General features: G+C 34.9%; 1 protein-coding gene and 1 pseudogene across 8 annotated transcripts in view; one reads left to right on the plus strand and one right to left on the minus strand.

The window, feature by feature from the left end:
* The window catches only part of CCSER2 (coiled-coil serine rich protein 2), a 222862-nt gene that overhangs the window by 26772 nt on the left and 169690 nt on the right, over positions 1 to 26400 (minus strand). For all 8 annotated transcript variants that reach the window (XM_045841932.1, XM_045841927.1, XM_045841934.1 and 5 more), the window contains 2 exons: positions 19403 to 19489; positions 16448 to 16537 (listed from right to left, as the gene is read on the minus strand). In XM_045841932.1, coding sequence (XP_045697888.1) covers positions 16448 to 16537; positions 19403 to 19489 — 177 coding nt within the window. Of the gene's footprint in view, positions 1 to 16447; positions 16538 to 19402; positions 19490 to 26400 lie in introns of those variants that run through there.
* On the plus strand, positions 23161 to 23851 carry LOC123820872 (annotated as a pseudogene).

The following is a 26400-nucleotide window of genomic DNA, read 5'->3' on the forward strand; positions in this document are numbered from 1 at the left end:
TTCATATAATAAGGGCTTGGTGATGATGAACTCCTTTAATTTCATGCAACACCATTTTGTTAGATTGTATTGTGACAGCTATCATATCAGTGTGCATTTTTAAAAAACTTATCAAAATTGAATTTTTGTGTAGTCATTTTATTAAAGTGGAAGAAAATACACAATATTTTTGGCATATTATACTTTATTATTTCAAGAAAGGTAAAAGCGCAACTGAAATGCAACAAAAGATTTGTGCAGTGTATGAAGAAGGTGCTGCAACTGACTGAACATGTCAAAAGTGGTTTGTGAAGTTTTGTGTTAGAAATTTCTTGATGGATGATGCTCCATGGTTGGGTACACCAGTTGAGGTTGACAGCAATCAAACTGAGACATTAACTGAGAACAATCAACATTATATCATGTGGGAGATAACCAACATGTTAAAAATATCCAAATGAAGTGTTGAAAATCATTTGCACCAGCTTCATTATGTTAATTGCTTTGATGTTTGGGTTCCACATAAGTTAAGCAAAAAAGAAAATGAAAAAAATCTTCTTTAATGTATCTCCACATGTGATTCTCTACTTAAACATAACAAAAACCTTCCATTTTTAAAACAAATTATGACGGGTGATGAAAAGTGGATACTTTACAATACTGTGGAAGGGAAGAGACTGTGGAGCAAGCGAAATGAAACACCACCGACCATACCAAAGGCTGGTCTTCGAAGGTATAATGTGTATATGGTGGGATTGAAAGCTCATTTCAGAAAACCATGATTAATTCCAACAAGTACTGCTCCCAATTAAAGCAACTAAAAGGAGCACTGGACAAAAAGTGTCCAGAATGTCATTAGAAAACACATAATCTTCCATCAGGATGATGCAAGACTGCATGTTTTTTTTTATAACCAGGCAATGGCTGTTATAGCTTAGCTGGGAAGTTCTGATTCATCCACTGTATTCACCAGACACTGCACCTGAGAATTTCCATTTATTTTGGTCTACAAACTTTTAATAAAAAATTTAAACTTCCTGGAAGACTGCAAAAAGGCACCTAGAACAGTTTGTTACTCAGGAAGAAAAAAAGTTTCAGGAAGATGGAATTATGAAGATGTCTGAAGGATGGCAGAGGTAGTGGGACAAAGTGGTGAATAGGCTGTTCAATAAAGTTATTGCTGAAAATGAAAAATGTCTTTTATGTTTAGTTTGAAACTGAATGAAATTTCTGACCAACCCTAAAGAAATCAACCTCAATTAAAAACACTCAAAAACATTCAAATACTTGGAGACTTACAAGCATGTTATTAAATAATGAATGAGTAACCAATGAAATCAAGAAATTTAAAAAATTCCTAAAAATAATGAAAATGAACACACAGCTACCCAAAATCTATGGCACACTGAGAAAGCTTTCCTGAGGGAAGGTCATTGCATTACAGGCTGACCTCAAGAAGTAAGAAAATAAACAATCTAACACTATGACTAAAAGAACCAGAAAAACAACAAAGACCAGAGCAAGTAGGAGGGAAATAATTAAGATCAGAGTAGAAATCAATGACATAGACACTAAAAAAAGTAATATAGAAGTTCATTGAAATCAGGAGCTTCTTCTTTGATAAGATAAAGAGGACTGACAAACCTTTAATCAGACTCATAAAAAAAAAGGTGAGGACTCAAATGAAATCTGAAATGAAAGAGGTGAAATAACAACTGATATCACAGAAATACAAGGTATTGTACAAAATTATTATGAACAACTATATGCCAAGAAATTGGTCAACCTGGGCAAAATGAATAAATTTTAGAAACATATACTCTTCCAAAACTGAAACAGGAAGAAGCAGAAAACCTGAATAGACCGATAACAGTGAATGAAATTGAAGCAATAATTTAAAAAACCTTCCGGCACACAAAAGCCCTGGACTAGATGGCTTCACAGGAGAATTTTAGCAATCATTTAAAAAAGAAATATCACCAATCCTTCTCAAACTATTCCAAAAAATTCAAGAGGAGAAAAGACTTCCAAGATCTTTTTATAAGACCACTATAATCCTAATTCCAAAACAAGGTAAAGCACAACAAAGAAAGAAAATTATAGTTTCTGATGAGCATAGATTCTAAAATTCTCAACAAAATATTAGCAAACTAGATCCAGCAATATATTGTATATGTAATACAATGTATGGCTCAGTTGGTTGGAGCCTTGTCTTCTACACCAAATGGTTGTGGGTTCAATCCTTGGTTAGGACATGTAATGGGAGGCAACTGATTTATGTTTCTCTCTCACATCTCTCTCTCTCTCTCATAATAAATGTATCCTCAGGTGAGGATTTAAAAAGATACCTAGGAATAAATTTAACCAAGAATTAAAAATATCTGTACTTGGAAAGTATAAGACACTGAAGAAAGAAACTGAAGAAGATACAAAAAAGTGGAAGCATATACTGTGTTCCAAGGATAGGAATAATTACCATTATTACAATGTCCATACTACCCAAAGCAATTGACAGATTCAACACAATTCCTATCAAGGTACCAATGGTATATTTCACAGAAATAAAACAAATATTCCAAAAATTTATATGGAACCACATAAGGAAAAGGAACAAAAGACCCCAAATAACCACAGCAATATTGAGAAAGAAGAACAAAGTTGGAGTAACCATATTACCAAATATCAAATTGTAGTATAAGGCCATAGTAATAAAATCGGCATGATACTGGCATAAAAACAGACATACAGGGTCTGGCACAAATAATGCCCCTTTTTATTACAAAATCATAGGCATGTAATCCTGAAACAACAAAAATCAAGCACATCTTACGACACTTTAAGTGAAATGTCCAAATTAAAACTATAAATTACTGCACCCATATTATTACCCTACCAACCACGCTCAAGCAAGCATTACTTCTGCTGGATGCTGTATATTAATGAAACTGAACAGAGAGCCCAGAAATAAACCCACACCTTCACAGTCAATTAATATTTGATAAAGGAAGCAAAAACATATAGTGAGTTGAAGATAGTGTATTCAAATAATAGCATTGTGAAAACTGGACAGATATGTGCAAAAACTGAAACTAGACCACCTTCATATACCAAAACCAAGAATTCAAAATGAATTAAAGACTTAAATGTCAGACTCCTAATCATAAAAATCTTAGGAGAAAGCAGGCAGTAAAATCTCATATATTCCTCATAGCAATAGTTTTTTTCTAATATATCTCCTTGGGCAAGGGAAACAAAATAAACAAATGGACTACATGAAACTAAAAAGTTTTTGCACAGCAGAGGAAACCATCAAGAAAATGAAACAACAACCCACTGAATGGGAGAACATGGTCATGATACACCTGATAAAGGGTTAATATCCAAAATGTATAAAGAATTTATAAAACACCACCAAAGAAACCCAAACAATCCAATTAAAAATATAGGCAAAGGACTTGAAGATACTTGTCCAAAAAGGAGATATAAATGGCCAAAAGACATATGAAAAGATGCTCAATGTCACTAGTCATCAAATAAATGGAAATTAAAACCACAATAAGATTACCACCTTACACCTGATAGAATGGCTATCTATCAACCACAATTCAACAAACAACAAGTGCTGGCAAAAATATGGGGAAAAGGGAACCCTCCTGTACTGTTTGTGGGAATGCAGACTGTTGTAGCCACTGTGGACAGCAGTGTGGAGTTACCTCAAAAAACTGAAAATGGAATTGCCTTATGACCCAGCAATTTCACTTCTGGGATTATATCCAAAGAAACCCAAAACACTAATTCAAAAAAATATATGCACCCCTCTGTTCACTACAGTGTTATTTATAATAGCCAAGATTTGGAAGCAGCCCAAGTGCCCATTAGTAGATGAGTGGATAAAAAAGCTCTGGTACATTTATACAATGAAATAGTACTTGGCTTTAGGAAAGAAGGAAATCTTACCTTTTGCAACAGCATGGATGTACCTGGAGAGTATTATGCTAAGGGTTCCTTAGCATAAGGAAATAAACCAGTCAGAGTAAGACAAGTACCATATAATTTCACTTATATGTGGGATCTAATGAATAAAAGAAACAGACAAAATAGAGACAGACTCACAGATACAGGGAACTGACTGACAGGTGTTCAGAGGGGACGGACATTGGGAAGGGCTGAGTGAATATGTGAAGGGATTAAGCAAAGAAAAAAACCTCATAGATACAGATAACAGTATGGTGATTACTAGAGGGATTAAGGAAGGTGGTAGGTAGAAGAGGGTATAGTGGGGATAAGAGGTGATGGAAGGAGACTTGACTTGGGGTGCTGAACACACAATACAACATACAGATGATGTATTATAGAACTGGACACCTAAAACCTATATAATTATTAACCAACACCACCCCAATAAATTTAATAATTTTTTGAAAAAGAGTTGTAGGACACAGTTAAAGCAAAGATAAAAACAATAAATCTCAAATTGTTAAGCTGAACTTCCACCTTACACAACTTGGGGGGAAAAAGACCAAAATACACTGAAAGTAAATAGAATAAAGAGCAGACACTATTAAAATTGAACATAGAAAATTAGAGGTAATTAAGGAAACAAAAAGTTGGTTCTTCAAGGTCAATAAAATTAACAAACCACTAAGGTTGATTAAAAAAACAGGTAAGACAAATTAAGGAATGAAACAGGGTATCAGTACATATCCTCCAGCCATTAAAAAGATGATAGGGGAATACTATGAGCAACTTTACAGTTATAAATTGGACAACTGAGAAGAATTAGACTAATTCCTCAAAACCATAAACTATCAAAACTCATCCAAGATAATAGAGATCATCTGAATATGTCTAAAACAATTTAAAAACTCCCAAGAAAGAACTCTCCAGGCCCAGATGGTTTCACTGGAGAGGGTAATCAAATGTTTACAGAAGAACTGACACCATTTCTACACAGTCTCTTGCAGAAAACAGAAGAGGAAAGAACACATTCCAACTCATTTGTTAGACCAGAATTACCCTAACACAAAACCAAACAAAGATAGTACAAAGAAATAAAAATGTAGCCCATTATCCCTAATGAATATAGATGTAAAACAATCCTTAATAAAAATATGACTGAATAGAATTCAAAAATACATAAAAGAATTATACACCATGACCAAGAGAAGTTTAGGGCAACAAGATTGATTCATTATTCAGAAACCAATTAATGCAACTAAAAATCACATGTTCACATATATTCATATAGCAAAAGCATTTAACACAAAATCCAAAACACATTCATGATATAATCGCTCAGCACCCTAGGAATAGAGAAGTTCTTCAACTTGATAAAAAGCATCTCTCAAATGTCTACAGGCAACTTTTACTTAATAGTGAAAGACTGATGCTTCCCCCCTTAGATCAGTAACATAGCAAAAATGCCCACTCTCACCATTTTTATTCAACAAACTACTGAAAGTCCTCAGAAGCAGTGTAATATAAGAAAATGAAATAAAAGACATGTAAATCAAAAGAAAGAAAAATGTTCTTATTTGCAGATGACATGATGGTACACACAGCCAATGCAATCTACAGAAAAACTCTCAGAACGAGTGAATTTAATAAATTCACATGATAAAAAGATCCATATACAAAACTCAACTGTATTTCTAAATACCAGCAATGAACACAAGGAAACAAATTTAAAATACAACACCATTTTTAATCACTCCAAAAAATGAAATGCTTAATAAACCTAAGAAAGCATATACAGAACTTGTATTCTGAAAAGCAGAATTTAGTGATTAAGATCAAAGTAGTTTCAAATTAATGGTGAAATATATCTCATCATGGATTGAAGACTCAACACACTAGAAATATTAATTCTCCCCAAAATAATATTTAAGTATAACACATTTCCTGTAAAAATCCTGGCAAAAATTATTTAAAAATACAGACAAGCTTATACAAGAAGTATGTGGAAAGGCGAAGGAACTAGAAATATACAAACAATTTTGAAAAGTAGTAATAAAGTAGAAGGAATCATGGTAGTCAATTTAAGACTTATTAAATAGCTATAGTATTCAAGACAGTGTGGTATTGGTATAGGGAAAGACACAAAGATCAAAGGAATAGAACTCAGAAGTTGATCCACCCAAGTACCATCAACTGATATTTGACAAAGATACAACAGCAATTCAATAGGAAAAGGACAGTCTTTCAAACAAATGGTGCAAAGCAATTGTATTAGTAAGAAAATAATGAACTTTGACCTAAACTTCACATCTAGCATAAAAATGAACTCAAAATAGATCACAGATTTAAATGTAAAATGTAAAGCTATAAACATTTTAGAAGAAAAAACTTTCAGTATCTTCAGCTTGGTGAAGAGTTTAAACATAACACAAAAAGCACAACCCATAACAGAAAATCAGTATGTTGGACCTCATCAAAATTAAAATATTTTCCTCTGTGAAAGACTCTGAAAAGACAAGCTAGTGAGGGAAAGTACTTCCAAACCACATACCAAATAAAGGACTCATGTTGAGAATATATAAAAATATACATATATAAAAACTCAAAATGTGAGAGTAGAAAAATAAACAGTCTAATTTTCAAGTGGGAAAAGACATTTAGAGACATTTGAACGGAATGGCAAATACACAAAAAGATGTCAACATAATTTTTAGCCATTATAAATATAACTTAATATATATATATAAATTAAAACTACAATGAATTACCACTACATACGTACCAGAACAGCTGAAATAAAAAATGACGACAACACTATGCTGGTGAGGATGCAGAGAAACTGGATCACTCATACAATGTTAATGATAATCTAAAATGGCACTACTGCTCTGGTGAACGGTTTTGGCAGTTTCTTTAAAAACTAAACATACAGTTATCATGAAATCTAGAAATTGCGCTACTGGGCACTGATTCGAGAAATAAAAATGTACACCTACACAAGATCATCTTCACATGTATTCATAGCAGCTTTACTTGTAATAGCCAAAACCTGGAAACTCCAAAATGTCTCTCAATATATGTGGTCAAATACATGGTGGAACATTCATATCATGGAACCCTACTCAGTAATAAAAAGGAATAAATTACTGACAGACACAACTACTTGCATGGATGTCTAGGTTGTGCTGGGTGAATAAAGCCAATCTCAAAAGCTCACATACTATATAACGCCATTTATATATAATTATATACAAAACTATAGATATGGAAAACAGATTAGTGGTTTCCCAGAGTTAAAAATGGCGGGGAAGAAGGGAGTGGTTGTGACTATTAAAAGGCAGCACAAAAGGAGAACTTTGTAGTGGTGCAATGATTCTGAATCTTAAATATGGTGGTTGTTACATAAATCTACACAAGTGGTAAAATGGCATAGAACTATGCATACAGTAATGTCAACTTCCTGCTTTTGATATTATGCTATGTTTACATTTATGTAACACAGAGGATATTGGGTAAAGATACAAGACATCTTTCTGTACTATTTTTCAACTTCCTATGTATCTATAAGAATTTAAAATAAAAAGTAAAGTAGCAGGTGCTAAAGGCACCGAGATGATCAAGACAGTCTCTGCCATTAAGAAGTCCACAATCTCATGGGGGTAGGTAGAAACACAGAGAGATAATTTCCACACAGAGTACTAGCGACAGTCACAGGCCCTAGGAGCTAAGGGGGTGCAGAAACCTAACCTCTCTGAGAGAGTCAGAGATGGTTTCTTGGAGGATGCCCGTGTCTTCAGAAAAGGAAAAAAAGAAGGGAAAGGACATTCAGGGAAAAACAAGTACTTCAGGGACAAGTAATTCATGGGATTAACACTTTAAGCATTACAACAAGTTTATGGAGTGAGTGGTATAATTATTCCCACTTTTTTCAGGAGAGAAACTGAGGATCGAAGAGAGCTGAAGTAGTTTTATTTAAGGCAGCTCATTCTACCTTTGCAAAGCTTTGTTAGAAAGTCCTTTCTCATACTCAACTCAAAATTTTAACACTGAGCTATAATTTCCACCTACAGGGTTCAGTTCAATTCCCCAAACTTTCCTCACAAAATCGGTATCCCTCCCAGTGATGACAACAAGGAGGAGGATTTTTATATTGATGACTTGATGAAAATAATATAGGAGGACAAATGGATAATTAAAATATACATCTTTAATGGTTGTATCCAATAAGATAAGTACAATGTATTTGACAAAAACTCATATATTAAAAACTTCATAGAGGGAAAAAAAATAAAATAAAAAGTAAAAAATTAAGATTAATAAAACCATAATGCACATTAGAGTAATACAGAGGAAAATTATTTGAAACACTGATTATATTAATAGGGTCATAGTTTCCCTGGGGAAAGAAGGGAAACATGTTTAAGGATCTCCTTATCTCTATAAACTAAAGCCTATAGATTCCAAGTCTTCACAAAAAAAAAAAACAAACCCCTCCTTCTGTGAGCTCTAACTGCAAGAGACAAAGTAAGGAACTAAGAGCCAAGTCTTTCAGAACACTTGCCACTCTTACCGCAGATCTCAGACAGCTGCTTTCTCTTACAGCAGTGACGAAAACAGGTGAGAGTTACCACCTGAGGTTAGAGACTGGTGGATTTTTTTTTTTTTGACACTAGGGGATTTTTATCTTAGCACTCAAGAGATATATAAAACTCTTCTTGATTCAGGAAAATTAGTTTACATGTCTCTCCCTCTTTTGTGAGAGCTTAGGAAGCCTTCTGGGAGGGTCTTATTTGCTCCCAAAAGAAGTCTGGCACTTCTGAGTTTTCCCAGTGGATGAGCTCTACTATAAAAGATTTTGTTCCCCACACACTTTGAATCTAAATTTTTACCTAACTTCTCCTACACTTTTCAAGTTCCAGTTCTACAAATTCAAACATCTCTACCCTTTGGCCAGAATCTCAAACTCAAGTGATCAAATAAATATATATAAATATATATAAATACATACATACATAAATATATATATATATATGAGGACCCCTCAAAAAACCCTAAATATTATCTTCTGGAAGGCAGACCCCTTGTAGTACAGGCTTCCCCCACAAGGTTCTAGGAACCCATCTGTATCAGTGTACCAACTGGTGGTGTTATAAGAGGTTGTGGTCAGCTTCAGTGAATTTTTTTTAAGACTCAAGCATTTGCCCATTTCATGATGAGTGATTTATGAACACACCTGCCCACAACACACTTTTTGACCAAAAATGGCATGACCCCCATGCCCCACCTTCCCTATTCACCCGCTCTTGCCCCAAGTGACTTTTTTTGTTTCCTGGATGAAAAAAGTCCTTAAAGGGAAACATTTTGCCGATGCGAAAGAGGTGCAACAAAAAACAGCAGAAGCACTAAAAAGCACCAAAATCAATAAGTTGAAAAACTGTTTCACGCAGTAGGAAAAAAGTCTCCATAGGTGCATTACATCAAATGAAGAGTACTTTGAAGATGACTGAAGTTTAAACATGAATATATACACAATTTTTTCAGTTTTGGGGACCCCTTATTCATAAATATATATATGTATATATATGTGTGTGTGTGTATATATATGTATATATGTGTATATATATATGTAAACATAGATGTCTAAACATATATTTATGAATATATGTAAATATATTTATATTTATGAATGAGGGAAGACCTATATATATATGTATATATCCAGCAGTTTCCTTCCCTAATAAAATCCTTTCTCTAGGTTTTCCCATTTTTTATGATTGCCATGCCATCTTCCCAGTCATCCAGGCTTCCATTCTTCACACCCTTCTCATCCAATCTTATATCAAGACATCAGATTCTGTCTCAGTGAACTTCTCTCCTCTCAATGAGAGATCAATAACCAGAGATCAGTCCTTATCTTCTTTCTTCTCTTGCTTGGCCTATTGTAATACCTTTCCAATCTTCATTCTGTGCTCACTAGGATTATTCATTCCTGCTGGATCCTTGTGTTAAGCACTGGCAGAAAAATGAGAGAAAGTTCTTGCCTCAAGACATACTTTCTCCTCTCACGTTATATTTTTCTTATAGCAAAACATGGTTAAGCCTGTTCCTTGATAGAACCTTCTGGCTACAGAATTAAGTGGAAAGTTCTCAGTAAAATACCTAGTCTCCATAATGTGATCCAAGTGTTAACTCTCCAAATTTCTCTTTTCTCTCACAATATTCTCATGTAACCATTACTTTTATCATCACCAATAAGTATACTAATACATGACCAAGTACAGTAAGTGATTTTAAAATAAAAAGGTAACAACCCAAGTATTACAGAGTTTTAATAGTACAAGAAATTTCATCTGGTTGGTAGAATTTTATTTAATCCAATGCAAGGTATATTCCTTCTGAGAAAGGTAATAAGCAGTCCCTCATGTCCAGGACTGATCTCATAAACGATCTCACAGAATACCAAAGTTACTCTGAGACCATGATAACATAAAACGAAATAAGACCACTTCATAGCTTTGTCTAAGTGTAGAATAAAAACAAGGTTACTGTACCATTTGCAAAATACCACAAACTTTTCCTCTTTCTGATAGTATCTAGTCTGAGTAAACCCCTGCTTCCAGTCACCGAGGAAAAGCTCAAATCCTATAAAAGGTTCTTTCTGACAGGCTGTATTGAGATGGTTCCTCATATTGTGTTCTCCCAGGCCACAAATAATCCTCCCAACTTGTTTCACAGGTAGGCTTTGCTAAAGGTCATTGATACTTCACTGCTCTGAATGATCTGGATGGCTATATTTGTTTAGAAATTTTAGGATTGGGTAAGAGAAATAGTATTATTTTCTGCTATATCAGGAATATTAATGTAACCCTTTGGCAGTTTCAGAGCATACTACTGATAGGGGACTCAAAACTTGAAAAATTTTAGCTTAAGGTAAATAGCCATAAATCTAGCAAGTAATATGTATGTTAAGCTTTTTGTTTCAGAAACCACAGATAAGGCCCATCTGGCACCTGAGAAAAAGCGGCTGACCTTCTGGGGTTCTGGCTAGAGATTACCGCCTGGAGACATCCGTACCAGGCGACTACCCCTCCCCCTTGGAATTTCAAGGCTTTCACCGACCCGTTTGTCCTCCCCCAACCCCCTTATAAAAGATCTGGCCAGGAAAGAAAGGGTAAGATGGTTTGTTAGGGTATGAACCTGCCATCTTCTCAGATCACCGGCCACCTGAATAAAGCGCCTATAAAAGATTCAATCACTGTCATTGGTTATTGGATTTGGTAGTGACAGGCAGCCTGAACGCCGGTGCCTTTTCTGGTTACATACTAAACAGACATTCTCTAGGGGAACAAAAACTTTAGTTACATTTGACATTTAAAATATAGTAATTTTCTAAAACATCTGTAGAAATGTTTTTGAAAATAGCGAAGAAAAAGAAAAGTAAGAATGTTTCAGCAAATAAAGGCCTAATAAAATTATCACTCAGCTAGCACAAACTAAAAGGGGAGCAAGTTTTGTTACCTCTTTTATTACCTCTTAGGAAAGCTGACTGATTTCTTCGGAAGGACTGATTTGATCAGGATGCTTCTTGGAAAGCTAAGAGGATGATCCATGTCTCACTGACTGCTGCCTAACATTAAATCCTGAAAGTAAAATCTCTCAGTGTCCTGCCTGCATTCTAATGTACAAGTCAGTAAACTAAACTGTATATTACATTGCACAAATGAAAGGGATCCTAGCAGTAGAAAACTTCGGGCTATCCTTTGTTTTCTAACTGCACTGCGGACAAACTTTGCTTCTTTCAGTGATTTCAAAAATGCCTCTCAATTATTCTTATATTTGGTAATGGAGGGCACAGATTTAGATACCCTAAAATTTATGACAAGGTAAATCAATTGCTATAATAGCCGTACTTAATTTGTTCCTAGCCTTGAAAAACAATTCTGTTTCTCAGTTATTGGTTTCAGATCCAGCCATAAAAGTCACAGTACTACTGTTTATAAAATCAGTGTTAAAGACACATAATAGAATGGAATGGAATGTGTCAGCAACATAGATGGTACCTGTCAGCATTGAGCTCATTAAAACACAGGCCATATTCAATGGTCAATATCTAATATTGACTAAACATTAAACAATTTAAAAATAATTGCATGACCACATCATAAATCTTACTTGTTTAAATATAAAAGTATATGTATACTTCATTTAAAATACTTTTAGTGGCATATTTTAAATATAACTAACAGTGACTACAATAAAGGGCCTTGACAAAGATATAAACCCCTTAATTCCCTTTGGAAATACATACAAATAGTACTGTGACATCTCTTTAATTGGGAGAAAATGGTACATCTAATTAAAATCAGGACATTAATCTCATATAAAAATTAATCAATAATGCTGCCCACTTCCAAAATCAGGAAGGCACATGATATAAAAGAAAAAGGACTCAGGAGAAAATGCTCTTAAGACAAATCTTTGAGTTATATTGTTTCTTGCATTTAACATTTCATTTTATCTCCCAAGATAAAATTTTAAATACTACAAATATGTTATATGGATTATTACAGCAGACTCCTAAAATCTCTACCACATAGCATAAACCTGAGCAGCTGTTTGTCTCTGGTCAGGGAATTAATCACAGCTTTTTCACATGAGGAAAGAGTGAGATTAATACCATTTTAGGCACATCTGAAGTTTCTGTAAGCATCCTGCGTGCTGGGACTGTATGTATCTTTTTCATGTTTGCACTCAAAGATTAGGAGAGTGCCCAGAATAGAGTAAGCACATGAATATCTGTGAATGAATAAGTGAGTATCTGCTTTTCTTCCTTTCCCCTGATCTACTACCTTATTTCATCCTCTGGTGTATTTCCTGTTGGTTCTCTACTATTAAAAACTTATTTGCAGTAATTAGTTGATACCAAACTTCTTTTGAAAACATTTAGAAACTTATGTTGGGCTCAACACATTCAAATTTAATTACTCTGCTGCTATTGGTGGTCTACCATTCTCCTTCTTCTGACAGATTCTGACTGATTCTTCTGTGTATTGTTCTTTTATTCCCATATCCTAAATAGTTGCTAACAAATATTATAGGCAGTAACTCTCTCTTCTACTGTCCTTCTCTGCCTTCCATTACAGCCAGATTTCTTTCTCCTATTCCAAGAAATGTTTCAGGAAATGCTTACATATGCCTCACAAATCTCTGAGATAGACCCTATAATCCTCAACTAACTGGAAGAATCTCGAGGAAGGCATTTAAATGTTTAACATATTACAGGAAATGGTGAAGAACAAGTACTCAGATTATTACTTTCAGTCTTCCCAAAGGGTTAATGTAGGAGACCGATCTGTTAGGTGTGGGCCCAGCTCCCAGTGGAAAGCAAGGTCCAATGCACAGGACCCACGCCCACGGACAGGTTCTCCCATGGTGATTTAGGCCTGCAATGTGCCTAGGCTGCTCTGAGTCTTGCTTTTGCTAAAAACTCCCTTACCCTGATTTGCAGCAAACATTTACTGCAAAGTAACTTCCTAAAACCCATGCTAAACCTTCGAAGGATTAGTATAACCAGTTCAACTACTTTTCCCCTTTCATTTGCAAATATCTTTCTTCTGTGATGTGACTAGCGGCATTGGCTCCTGTTTTTTCTCTAAAAGGTGACCACCTAAAGCCAACCAGGGCATAGTAAATGAGGACCATCATGTAACATGCCCAGAAGAAATAAAGGCCTGTCATGGTGGAGGCCTCGGCTTTTGGCTCCTCTTGAGAGCAAAGCCGCCCGCCCTTTTCTTCCACAGGACTCAGCAGTCCATGTGAATTGTCTTTCCCCCATCCACAATGTGGAGCTGGGGTCGGCATCAGGTTAGCCAGATCAAAAAAAATTTTACCACCCTGGCTGGCGTAGCTCAGTGGATTGAGCGGGCTGCGAACCAAAGCACTGCAGGTTCGATTCCCAGTCAGGGCACATGCCTGGGTTGCAGGCCACAGCCCCCAGCAATCGCACATTGATGTTTCTCTCTCTCTTTCTCCCTCCCTTCCCTCTCTAAAAATAAATAAATAAAATCTTAAAAAATTAAAAAAAATTTACCTATACTAAACTTGGGGAATTTTTTAAATATAACATGTTTTGATTCCTCAAATTACCACCTAACAAACTAGATGTTGCCAAAAATGAGTCTCACTGCATCTCCTCATCCCCATCATCAACATCTTGTTTAAATATGTTCTGTTCTTGTTAAAAAAGAACATGTAGAATAAGATGTAACTTTTTAAAAGAAAAAAGTAAAACCTTTGTTATTACAATAAATGGTTTCCAAAGTAATTTATTTTAAATGAAACCAACAAAGTCTAAAGAATATAAGATCAGAGAATAAAATAAAAAATTAAGATGAACATTTAATAATTAGCACTTAATTAAATAAATATATGTAACTATTTCTTTAAATAAATACTGCTATTTTCTCAGTAATTCCTGGATAAAATTTTATATTCTACCTTCAAATGAACTTTAACACTACTTCAACTATTTCTCTAAACATACATCTATGTTCCTGCCAAAATTATATTACCCAACTGTATCTTCCCACCTCTCTGCCTTTACTTGTATTGTTCCTTTTGCCAAGAATATATCTCCCATTTCAATCTGCAAAACTTCTTTCTGTCCTTCAAGGCTCTTCAGTGTGCTTTAGGGGAAAGAAACCTTGGACTAAAAACCAGCAGTCTGAAGTTAATAGTACTAATTCAGCCACTGGGTAATTATGGAAACTTTAATATGCCATTTAATCTGCCTGGCTTTTGTTACCTTACCTATAAAACAAAGGTATTCAGCCAGGTGATTCCTATAGAAATAGATAATAAGGAATCCTAAAGTCTGAGTTTGTTATATGTGCTAGGCTGAAAATTTGACCTTCATTCACCCAAGGTCATAGTAAAGCTAACTCAAGAGTATATTCAGGAATGTCTTGATGTGTTTTGCACCATTTATTTTTGTCCAGTGAGCAGACTTATAAATAATAGCCAGTTTCCAGAACAGTGAAGTTGAGGGAGCCAGAGATGTTACAGACTCTCCAAAGAAGGGCAAAATAGAACTACTCACACTTAATGAAACCACCAATTTACTTAGTAACAATGCCAGAAGACCCAAACATCCCTATGAAGATACTTGGAGAAAGCTGGAAAGCCCTAGCTCAATTTAGAAACAAGAGGCATGGTTTTTCATTTTGCAGTTGTTTCCAAACAGTTAAGTTTCCACATCCTTTGACTTTAAAGAAATACTGTATCATTTCTGTCTACTGGCATCTTTTGCTTTCTATGATTCAACCACGCTTCACCTTCTTCACTATGTTCCTTGATTCTTTCAACTATTCATTTCTTCCATCCATTCTTTCCCAATCTTTTGAACCTTACAGAGCTTACTACACTTTATATCACATCACCAGTTCCTTTATTAAATTGCTTAATGGAGGAATCCCCTTATTTTTCTGTGTATTTCCTTCCACAAATCCCCATTTCTACTTCAGAAGCCTAACTAGACGGGAGAGGCTCACCAAACTTTTGCTGAATAAATTAATTATCAGCATCATACAGAGCACACAAAAGATGCTAATCAGGTGAAAAGAAATAAGTAGTTTATAAACTTTAAAGGCCTACACCTGTTTTAAAAAATGGATTGTTGATTATATTAACCATTTCATTTGTGTTACTAGGATTCCACTGATAAAATAAGGCAAAAGAAGAGTCAAGGCTGGCTTATTAGGCATTGTCTAAAAAAGGACTATTCATTACTTAGCACTACACAATAGGATAATGATAACTGATGATCATATGATGATCTTCTGGCTCAGACACAACCTGAGCTAAATTTAGAAAAACTCAGATTAAATTATTGTCAGTGTACTTTAGCACTAAACATGTTCTGAGATGTATCATTTTTGAAAAACAACAAAGAAGGGCAGACTACATGGTTATTTTCTGTTTAGAACAAACCATTCCTTAACTATGTCTAAAAACATAACCTTTACTGTCTATATCCTAATGCATTTATACTTCCTAACAGCCTCAACATTTGAGAAATATGAGTAATCATAATAATAAAATATATTTGAAAATTTCAACAACAACAAAAAGAACATATGACATCATATATTTTCAAAGAGTTATATGCTGCCAAAGAGGGAAGACTGCATTTTGGACCTCTGTTTCTTTAAGAGTACGGAGAAATAATACCCTCATAAATATAGGCAGTGGGAGAAGACTAGACACTCAAATAAAACGGATTACAATATGCAGAACAGAAAAGCTATTAAATGCACATTCACTTACATAAGACACAAGAAAAGCTATAGAAAGCACATAAACACCTAAGAGACAAGGAAAAAAACAACTTGCTAAAAGAAATTAATAGCTATTACAGATTCAAACTTTTTAAAGACTAGAGTAAAAACAAGGTGGAATAAAACATCAAAATAGTAAATGACAAGAGAAGGGGTTATGGGTATATGCTACTTACAGGAATTCTTCTCCAGGGTGTTTGAGTATATTTATCGACATATGTGCATTTTTCCTCTTTAGATTTGTGGTGACAGTTACATCGAGTTGCCTGAACAAAAATGCAAATTTTTATACTGATGTAATATTTCAAACATATCTACATATACAAAGAAATTAGGGTCTCTTTTAGAGGGTTAAAAAAAGAGCGGCAAACATCAAGATCTATCAGGTAATCTTCCATCTTATTCAGAGACTGGGTTTGAGAGTCAGCCAGAAGGCTAAAATTTGGAATAGTCAAAATCACATTTGCAATCTCTTATATTATCCATAAAATGCACTACCCTATAATTTCATGCATATAAATATATATAGTACTTATGTATACAAATGGAAAATATACATAACAATATATAATATATAAAGAATACAATTGCAAGAATTGAAGTATTTCTCTAAACTATTATGATTACTACAATAACTGCAGCACAATTTCTTAAATTCATTTTTGACTGGTTTCTACCGCATTTTAAATACTACCACTCTGCAAGTAAGACTATCTTTTCACATGTCTAGGACTTTTAAGCTCCTTTAATGATGTGCTGACTTTACTGGACTGTAATACTTTGAAGGATCTCTGCCCTTTGACAAGATAGATCTCAATTCACAAATGAATTATCTTACCATGATTCCACTCAAAGCATACTCATTTAGACATTTATACTACACAAAGTAATGTATCTGTTGTGTAAACTTTGGTCTTTCAAGTAAATACCAAATATTTGAAGAAAAAGAAAAAAGAAGAAAAGACTGTCCTAGCTGGTGTGGCTCAGTGGATTGAGCAATGACCTGAAAATTGAAAGGTCACTGGTTCGATTCCCAATCAGGGTACAACCCTGGGTTACAGGCTAGGTCCCCAAGTAGGGGTGTGTGAGAGGCAACCAATCAATGTTTCTTTCCCTCACATCCCTTCTCTCTCAAAATAAATAAAGTCTTTTAAAAAAAAATGAAAGGATTGAGAATGAGAATTTCTCCTTAGTGTGAAGTTGGAATATAACCATATTATGAAAGGGGACCCAAATCATCATAATTTATTTATACAAATAAATATCCCCAGAATTTATTTATACAAAATCATGTATTTATTCTTACATGTTTAAACTTCAGTCACCTTCAAAGTACTCTCCTTTTGATGCAATACTATATTGATGTTTTTTCCACTGCTCAAAACAGTTTTTGAACTCATCGATTTTGATGCCTTTTAATGCTTCTGCCATTTTTTGTTTCACCTCTTCTACACTGGCAAAACGTTTCCCTTTGAGGACTTTTTTCATCCAGGGAAACAAAGTAGCTCAGGGCAAGACTGGGTGAACAGTAAGGTGGAGCATGAGTATCGTTTCCTTTTTGGTCAAAAACTGCTGAACACTCAGCATGATGTGGGCATGTGTGCTTGTAAATCACCCAAAGGCATTGAGTTTTCAAAAAAAATTCACTGAAGCCAAATGTTGCCTCTCACAACAATGCTAGCTGATTCATTACTACATCAAGATAAAATTTTAAGTTTCTAGTTAAAAAATAATTACCAATATTAAAAAATTATCTAAATTGAAACTAGATCATTCCAATTTCCATATACAAAATAAAATCTAGTTAAAACAAAAAAATCTCTGTAGTACTGACATATTTTTCATTTCTTGTAGTACAGACATATTTCTCATTCCTAAGAAATGAGATAGTCATCAAAACATAATTCAATATATAGTTGACTCTTGAACAATGTGGGGTTCAGGTGTGCCAATTCTCTGCACAGTTGAAAACCTGCACATAACATTTGACTCCCCAAGAACTTAACTACTGATAGCCTACTGTTGACCGGAAGCCTTAAGGAAAACATAGTCAATTAACACATTCTTTATGTTATATGTATTATATACTATATTCCTACAATAAAGTAAGCTACAGAAAATATTATTTTAAAAATAATAAGGATGGAATATACATTTATAATCCTATGTATGTTTATTGCAAAAAAAAACAAAACCAACAAACAAACTGCATATAAGTGGACCCACACAATTCAATCCCGGGTTGTTCATTCAAGAGTCAAGTTAGGGTCTCCTGGTGTTCACTCTAATGGGACTTAGCTTTCAACATATATGGGATGTGTATACAGAAGATAAAAGTAATATAAACTGTTTATCTTAATGCAAGCACATTATTTATTCTATCTTGACTAGTGCAATTCTGGAAATAATTTCCTTTCTGTGTCTATGTACTGTCATATGAAGAGTAAGATTTGACAAATATCTGTGTTTTCCATAATTTAGAAAACCTACTTTTTAGTAATATGCTTTTGACATCCAACAAAGATTTTTCTTGGCCTATTGGTATTTTTATGCCATTATGTTCTTGTTATTCTAGCTTTTTCTAAATCACTACAAACTAAGTTATGTTTAACTTCAAGACAGCATCCATATTATTTTCACATGGTCCTACATTTGAAACTGTAACCACTATAAAATTACGAAGATTCTATTCACCATCGTCCATGGAGAAGAAACATTTCTTCTAACAGAGTTGTACACATAGCTAAGTTGGACACCCAATTTCATTCTGCTACCAGAGAGAAAAATGCCCTGTTTTCAACTCAGCAGTACTCAGTTCTTTAAAAACACATGAAGAAAAGACATTTATCTTTTAGCAATAAAATGACTGATTGTAAATTGGTGAATTTCAAAACCCCAAAACATATGCCACTGAAAATGAATGGACAAAGATTTTCTTTTCATCTTGACTATTTACAGTTTAAAATATAAGTTAAACCACATACTTTTAGAGGGCATATAATCTAAAAATAATATAATAATGCAACTCTGAAAGCCAAAATCAAAGTCAAACTTCAAGTCTGGCTATAGTTTTATAAAAAATACATATTGCTGAGTTTTAAAAAGTCTTCTCTACACACTATAATACTTACAAGCTGATGTTCTAATAGTTGGATTTTTTCATCTTTTTTCTTTATTTCCTCTTTAAGTTGTTTTATTTCATTTAATAAATCTTCACTCTGAAACATTAAAAAATTTAACATAAAATATTTAACTGCATTTAAAATACCCTAATGAGAAACATTAAATCAATGATGAAGAATGAGCAATGATTTGTTCATTCAAGAGAAAAAAATCTCACTAAATTCCAGCTATTAAACTAAAAAAAAAACCCAAAACACATTTTAATGTTCTATGAATTCATTATCTAGTGGAGTTTGACATGTAAACAATGAACAATAATAGCAGCAACAACTAATATTGATTGAGTACTTAACAAGGTGCCAAGAACTAAGTACTGTTAGGTATCAAAGCATTTGATCCTGACCACATCCCCGAGGTAGGTACTATTATCCCCATTTTACATACAAGGAAACTGGGACATAGGCCATATAGTAGAGCAAATTAGATACAAAACAGTAACTCCAACTAAATTTCAAGGAATGTATAAGAGAGGCCTATAATTGGAGGAGGGCACAACAAGCAAAGGGAACAGTGTAATTAAAGGAACAGTCATTTCATGGCTGGTTCAGAATTCAGCAGAAAGATAAATGTGCCTGAAAGGTAACCAGGAGATATTTTCCCAGGAGCCACTTTTCTGAGAATTACCTGAATCAAAGGGAAAATACCCTGTAAACTTAATCTATGAGGATTCCTAACAGTATTAAATGGAAATCTATTGTCAAATTAAGCAGGAATCCAGCTATATTCCCAAGTATAAACTAGGATTACTATATAGTTATATATCCTGAGAAACATATACTGAGGAAGTAGTGGAAACAAGAAAATTAGAATATATACATGAATTATACTATCATCTTTCCAGGCAGAAAAATATGTAAGCAAATAGTTATAATGTGTTGTTACTGAGCAAAGTAGGCCATCTCCTTCAGGTATGCTGGAAACAAAAAAACATTGCAATCTCTTTAACAACAGATCAGAAATAGACATTTTGCAAAAGTTTTAACATAGCAAATAAACAATGGGGGAGAAGAGATTTTTTAAATTATGCTATGTATACTGCAATTGGAAAAGACTATTTATTATATGTATATAAAAAAGATTTCCAGTTAACATTAAAAAATGCATAAATCAAGACTAAAAAAAAGACAGATTGTAGATCATGAAGGATATAATTTTAAGCTATGTGGCAAATGAAACTAGTAAAAATAATAAATATATTTAATTACATAAAATTTAAAGCATCTATACAATTAACATCAAAGTTAAAAGCTGGTGAAAACCTAAGGAAACAGAACAAAGGGTTTATATCTCAAGTATGTAAGAGCCTGTTCAAACACATAACATCATCCTTTAGGCTCCAAAAGACAAACAGCCAGTTCTCACAAATACACACATAACTGGCAAAATGTGCTATTTAATTTGTTGAAGAAATATATTTTAAAGGTATTATTTTATAGGTATTAAATTTGGGGGAGAAATGCTCAATGTGATTAACACCACAACTGATCTTTCTGGACAAATTATGATTATATACAGGAATTACAAAAATACTTGCAGTCTTTGACTTGGTTGGCCCACTCCTAGGAATCTATGCCAAAGAAATGATGCTAAGTAGGAGAAAACTTACAATAAGGTGTTAATCTGAAGGTTTATAGATTTACACTTATCCTACGAGGGAATAACTGAAAGAAAGTACAGCAACTTGATGGAATATATAGCTATCATTCAGTCACTGCTAGGTTCTGCCACTGATAGAGTAAAGGACCCAAAAATGAAATCAAACTACAATGTAGTAAACATTAATAAGCAACATGTATATAGCACTTACTTTATGACAGGCACTGCTTTAAGGGATTTACACATAAAGATAAGCAAAGGAGAATACAAGAGGGAATGTGTTAACTCTAGGGGAGTCTTAAAGGATGAGTAAAAAGTTCTGAAGGTACAGAAGTGTGGCAGGCTTTGGATTTTAGTGTAAGAAACTTTAAGTATTGTATGACAATACAGAGGTGAGGACAAGCACAGCTTATCTGGAGACCTATAAGCAGCAGTATAGTCACACAAAGGTTCTGCTGAGTAATGGGGAGCAATGTGGTTAATAACTAGGCAATGGCCAGATCATAAAGGACCATGAGCATAAAGTATGGCCTAAGCCAGGAAAGACAATTTTGCATTCAAGATGTCTTTGAGAGCTGTTTGGAAGCCATATTTGACAACAACAACAACAAAAATAGGCTAGGGAACTTCTTATCAAGACATAATACTCCAGGTAAGTAGGAGCCTAACTAATGACAGTGATCATAAGGGGGAGAATGCAGAGGAGAAGACTCAAAATTGGAAGCTTTTGGTGATTCACTGCATGTGAGAGAATAGCACAGAGAAGCAGTCAAGAGTAACACCTGTTTTCCTAGCTAGGATGATATGGTGAATGACTGTGCCACTAAAAGAACAGATGAATAAGAGAGGAAGAATATATATGCCCAAAAAGAAATATTTGTGAGTTTAAATATATTATTAAAAGTAGTGGATGGGACATACAGTGGAAATGTCCAGTGGGCAACTGGATTACCAATTATTTAAGAAAGACTTTACATGTTATCAAGTATTTCATGTGTGAAATCATGACTGAAAAAGGTTCCAAGGGAACTGGGCTAAAGATAAAAATCTACATTCCAAAGAACAGAAATGAAATGGGAGAAAAAAAGGTGTGAGGGATTTCAGAAAGAAGTGACACAAAAACCAAGGGATAAAAGCATTTAAGACAAAAACCATACCAAATGTCTACAACGTTAAAATCAGTAGCTATTTTCATTTTTCCATGTTTGCACATGTACTTGAAGGAGTCTTAAGGGGAGTCAAGGAAAAGTTTATTTTTGATTTATTGAATTTAAGACAGAAAAGTTATAGAAATTTAGAATCTGAAGATGAGGAAGAAGTACATAAAGTGGCATAAGAGAGAGTCAAGAACACAAGAAGAATGGGTGATCTTACACAGCACTGTGGCCACTTTTCCCCTGTAGCTGGAACAAAGTGAATGAGAATGACAATTGCTACAGGTAAGTCAAGAAAGCAGAAAGGCAAGTAGCAGATCTTGCTTAATGAACACAAGGCTACCTGAAAAACTTGAAGAGAGTGGCTGAGAAAGGGGCTTGAAGAGAGTTTGTCTGGAACAGTTCATAAGCGGAATGGGAGACGGAATTGTCCTGAGATAAAAAGACATGGCAGGTCCAGTGGAGATTTTAAACCTTAAATATGTAATGACACAGAACTGCTAAACCATTTTGGATGAGATGAACACACAGCTGGGGATCTGCTGATGAAAGTCAAAGAGTCTAGTGTACTGAAGAGAGAAACTATCAGCTACTGCATCTCACATTAAAAAAGAAGAAAGTCTAGGAATGGTCTGCCTAGAAGATACAAGATTTAAATATTGTGTAACAGTATGTCTTTCATGTAATATTAAATATTTAGACAAATAAACACTGGAAAAAATGAAGATACTGATGTAAAAAAGTTGGAATTAATTTTTTTCTTTAAGAAGAATCTCTTTACATGTAAAAAACTTTTCATAAAAAAAAGAGTGCAGAAAAAAGTCAACTTTGCAGGGTCCCAGCAGTTTGGACCGCGGGAGCAGCAGTATCAGCCAGGCGTCCAGGTCTGCGAAGGTTCCCAGCGCAGTGCTGCTCTCAAGCACCCAGGCACCAGCAGCGCCCGCCCCACCGCCACGATGCCCAAGAGGAAGGTCAGCTCCGCAAGGGGGCGGCGAAGGAGGAGCCCAAGAGGAGATCTGGGAGGTTGTCAGCTAAACCTGCTCCTGCAAAAGTGGAAACCAAGCCAAAAAAGGCGGCAGGAAAGGACAAGTCTGCAGACAAAAAGGTGCAAACGAAAGGGAAAAGGGGAGCAAAGGGAAAACAGGCCGAAGTGGCTAACCAGGAGCCTAAGGAAGACCTACCTGCGGAAAACGGAAACTAAAAACGAGGAGAGTCCAGCCTCGGATAAAGCAGGAGAAAAAGAAGCCAAGTCTGATTAATATCATATATCATGTCTTATCAGTGGTCCCTGTCTCCCTTCTTGTACAATCCAGAGGAATATTTTTATCAACTATTTTGTAAATACAAGTTTTTTAGTAGCTCTAGAAACATTTTTAAGAAGGAGGGAATTCCACCTCATCCCATTTTTTTAAGTGTAAATCATTTTTTTTAAGAGGTGAAATCATTTGCTGGTTGTTTATTTTTTGGTACAACCAGAAAATAGTGGGATATTGAATATGGGAGGCTTTGATTGTCTTGGGTGCCGGCTAAACATTCCATAGATGGGGGTAGTTTTTATATCCTATAACACAAAGCATACTAAATGGCAATTTGGAGTCAGTTGTGCATTTACTATGTCTCGAACATTTTAAATTATTTCTATTCTCATGTTTTTGGTAGAAGTGTTTCCTAAAGAAAACCTCTCCTTGATCTTGGCTCCCCTCCATCAGAACTTTGTGCACTCTGTAACATCTTGTTGTGGTAGTCCAGTTTTCCCAGTAACTTCGTTAATGTGCTGTGAAAGACTGAAAATTCAATTATGTAGTATATATATTAAATTGTGAATTAGTCAGGCTTTGATGTAACAGCGTATCAGCATTTGCAGATATTGGTATTTGATACATAAGAGTATCCTTAATAAGATAAGGAAATTAGTCCCCAAATTTTAAGCTGGAAAGTCACTGGAATAACTTCAAAAAAGAATCATAACTACATGATTTTACATTTTTGGTACATATGTTAAGAATTGTGTACAAATTGAAATGTCAGTGTACTTATCTTCAGAACAACCAATAAAATCTCACTTATGGAAAAAAAAAGAAAACAGTCAACTTTGCAAGATAATCAGTGGTTGTCAACAGATGTACACTTAAAAGTCTTTTTTTAAAAAGGACATTCTGTGGGAGTAAAAGGGAGAAAACTGTACTTGAACAATGATTAAAATAAAATTAAAAAAAACTATGGTACATTTACACAATGGAATACTATGCAGCAGAGAGAAAGGAGCTCCTACCCTTCACAACAGCATGGATGGAACTGGAAAGCATTATCTTAAGTGAAATAAGCCAGGTGGTGAAAGACAAATACCACAGGATCTCACCTTTAAGTGGAACCTAATCAACAAAACAAATAAGCAAGCAAAATATAATCAGAGACATTGAAATTAAGAACAATATGACAGTAACCAGAGGAGAGGTGGGAGGGGATAACTGGGGGGACAGAGGGGAAGGGTTTTCAGGACACATGGACAAAACCAAAGGTGGGTGGGAAGCAGGGGAGGGAGGTAGGTATGGCTGGGGCGGGGGATAAATGCAGACAACTGTACTTGAACAACAATAAAATAATTTTTAAAAAGGGCAAAAAAAAGGACATTCTGCAGACTCTCTATTTAGATTATTATATTCACAATATGTGGAAGTGTAAAGTTGGGAAGAAATTTGTACAAGGGCAGGTCGGTCCCATGTTGAAAAGCTATGATTAGATAACAAGATGTGTCTACTCTCCTATATTCTTTAGGGTTTGATTGTTTTATATACAATCCTGTTCCCAATAAGTCACTCCATATCTGGTGAAAAAATTATGCTTCTCTGACCACTAATAGCAGGCTTCGTCACTTGGTTTGTTGTGGAAGTAACATATGCTACATTCAAGAAGAATCAAATGTGATTCTGGCAATGTTCTTTTCCCTCAGGTACAAAAACACTATGTTCCAGGATAGGTAGGGGCTGATCCTTCAGCTCTAATTTCAGAGTGAAAAAAAACATATGAAACAGAGTTCCAGTTGATCTAAAGCCAGTATGTAAGATATTAAAAATTAATAAGTGAGAAATGAACTTTTCTTCTAAGGTGCCAATATTTTGAGGTTGTCAATTAACTAGCATACACTGAAAATAAAATGTAAGAGCAAAGTATTTTATAAATCAAAACTTAAATAAATAAAGAATAAATCAGGACTTAAATAAATTAAAAATACTTGTGGGTACTTAAGAAATAAATATATGTGTCAAAAGTAGTTGCAAAAGAGCCCTGGCAATTGTGGCTCAGTTGGTTGGATGTCACCTTGCAAACCAAAAGACCAGGGGTTTGATTCCTGGACAAGACATTATTAGCCTAGGATGAGAATTCAGTTCCTGTTAAGGGCATGTGTTACAAAACACAACCAACTTATATCTCTTTCTGCCTCCCTTCCCTTCTCTCTAAAATCAATGAGCATTCCCTCAGGTAAGGACAGAAAAAGAAAGTGGCAAAAGAAAAAGTTTTGGAGCTGGAAAGCATTATGCTAAGCGAAATAAGCCAGGCAATGAAAGACAAATACCATATGATCTCACCTTTAACAGGAACCTAAACAACAAAACAAAGAAACAAGCAAAATATAGTCAAAGACATTGAAATAGAGAACAGGCTGACAGTGACCAGAGGGGAGAGAAGAGGGAATTTCAGGGGAGAATGGGAAGGGTTTACAGGAACAAATATAAAGGACACATGGACAAAAACTAAGAGGGGGGAATGGGAGGCAGGTGGGGAAGTATGGGTGGGTGGGCTGGAATGGGAATAAAAGGCAGAAAACTCTACTTGAACAATGACTAAAATAAAAAAAAAAGAAAAAGTTTTGGGAGTTCCAGCCAAGATGGTGGCATAGGTAGAAACCCTTTGCTTCCTTGCACAACCAAAAGGAGGAGAGGAACCAATCTCAAATCAACAAACAACAAGAAGTGCCAGAAAATCATACTGCATGGAACTCTGACAACCAAGGAATTAAAGAAAAAATTAACCAGAACAACCAGACCAGTAAGGTGGCGGAACTTGTGGGCCAGACCAGCTCAGAAAAACCGAGGCAGGGCGGCAGACAGGGCAGGTGGGGCTGGCTGAAGGCGAAACTGAGACTCAAGAATTGCCTGTGGACTACCAGTCTCACGTGAGCGACCGTTGGAAAGTGC

This window comes from Phyllostomus hastatus, unplaced genomic scaffold (genome assembly GCF_019186645.2).
Source record: "Phyllostomus hastatus isolate PE091 unplaced genomic scaffold, TTU_PhHast_1.1 phas_contig_38, whole genome shotgun sequence".
Classification (NCBI taxonomy): Eukaryota; Metazoa; Chordata; class Mammalia; order Chiroptera; family Phyllostomidae; genus Phyllostomus; species Phyllostomus hastatus.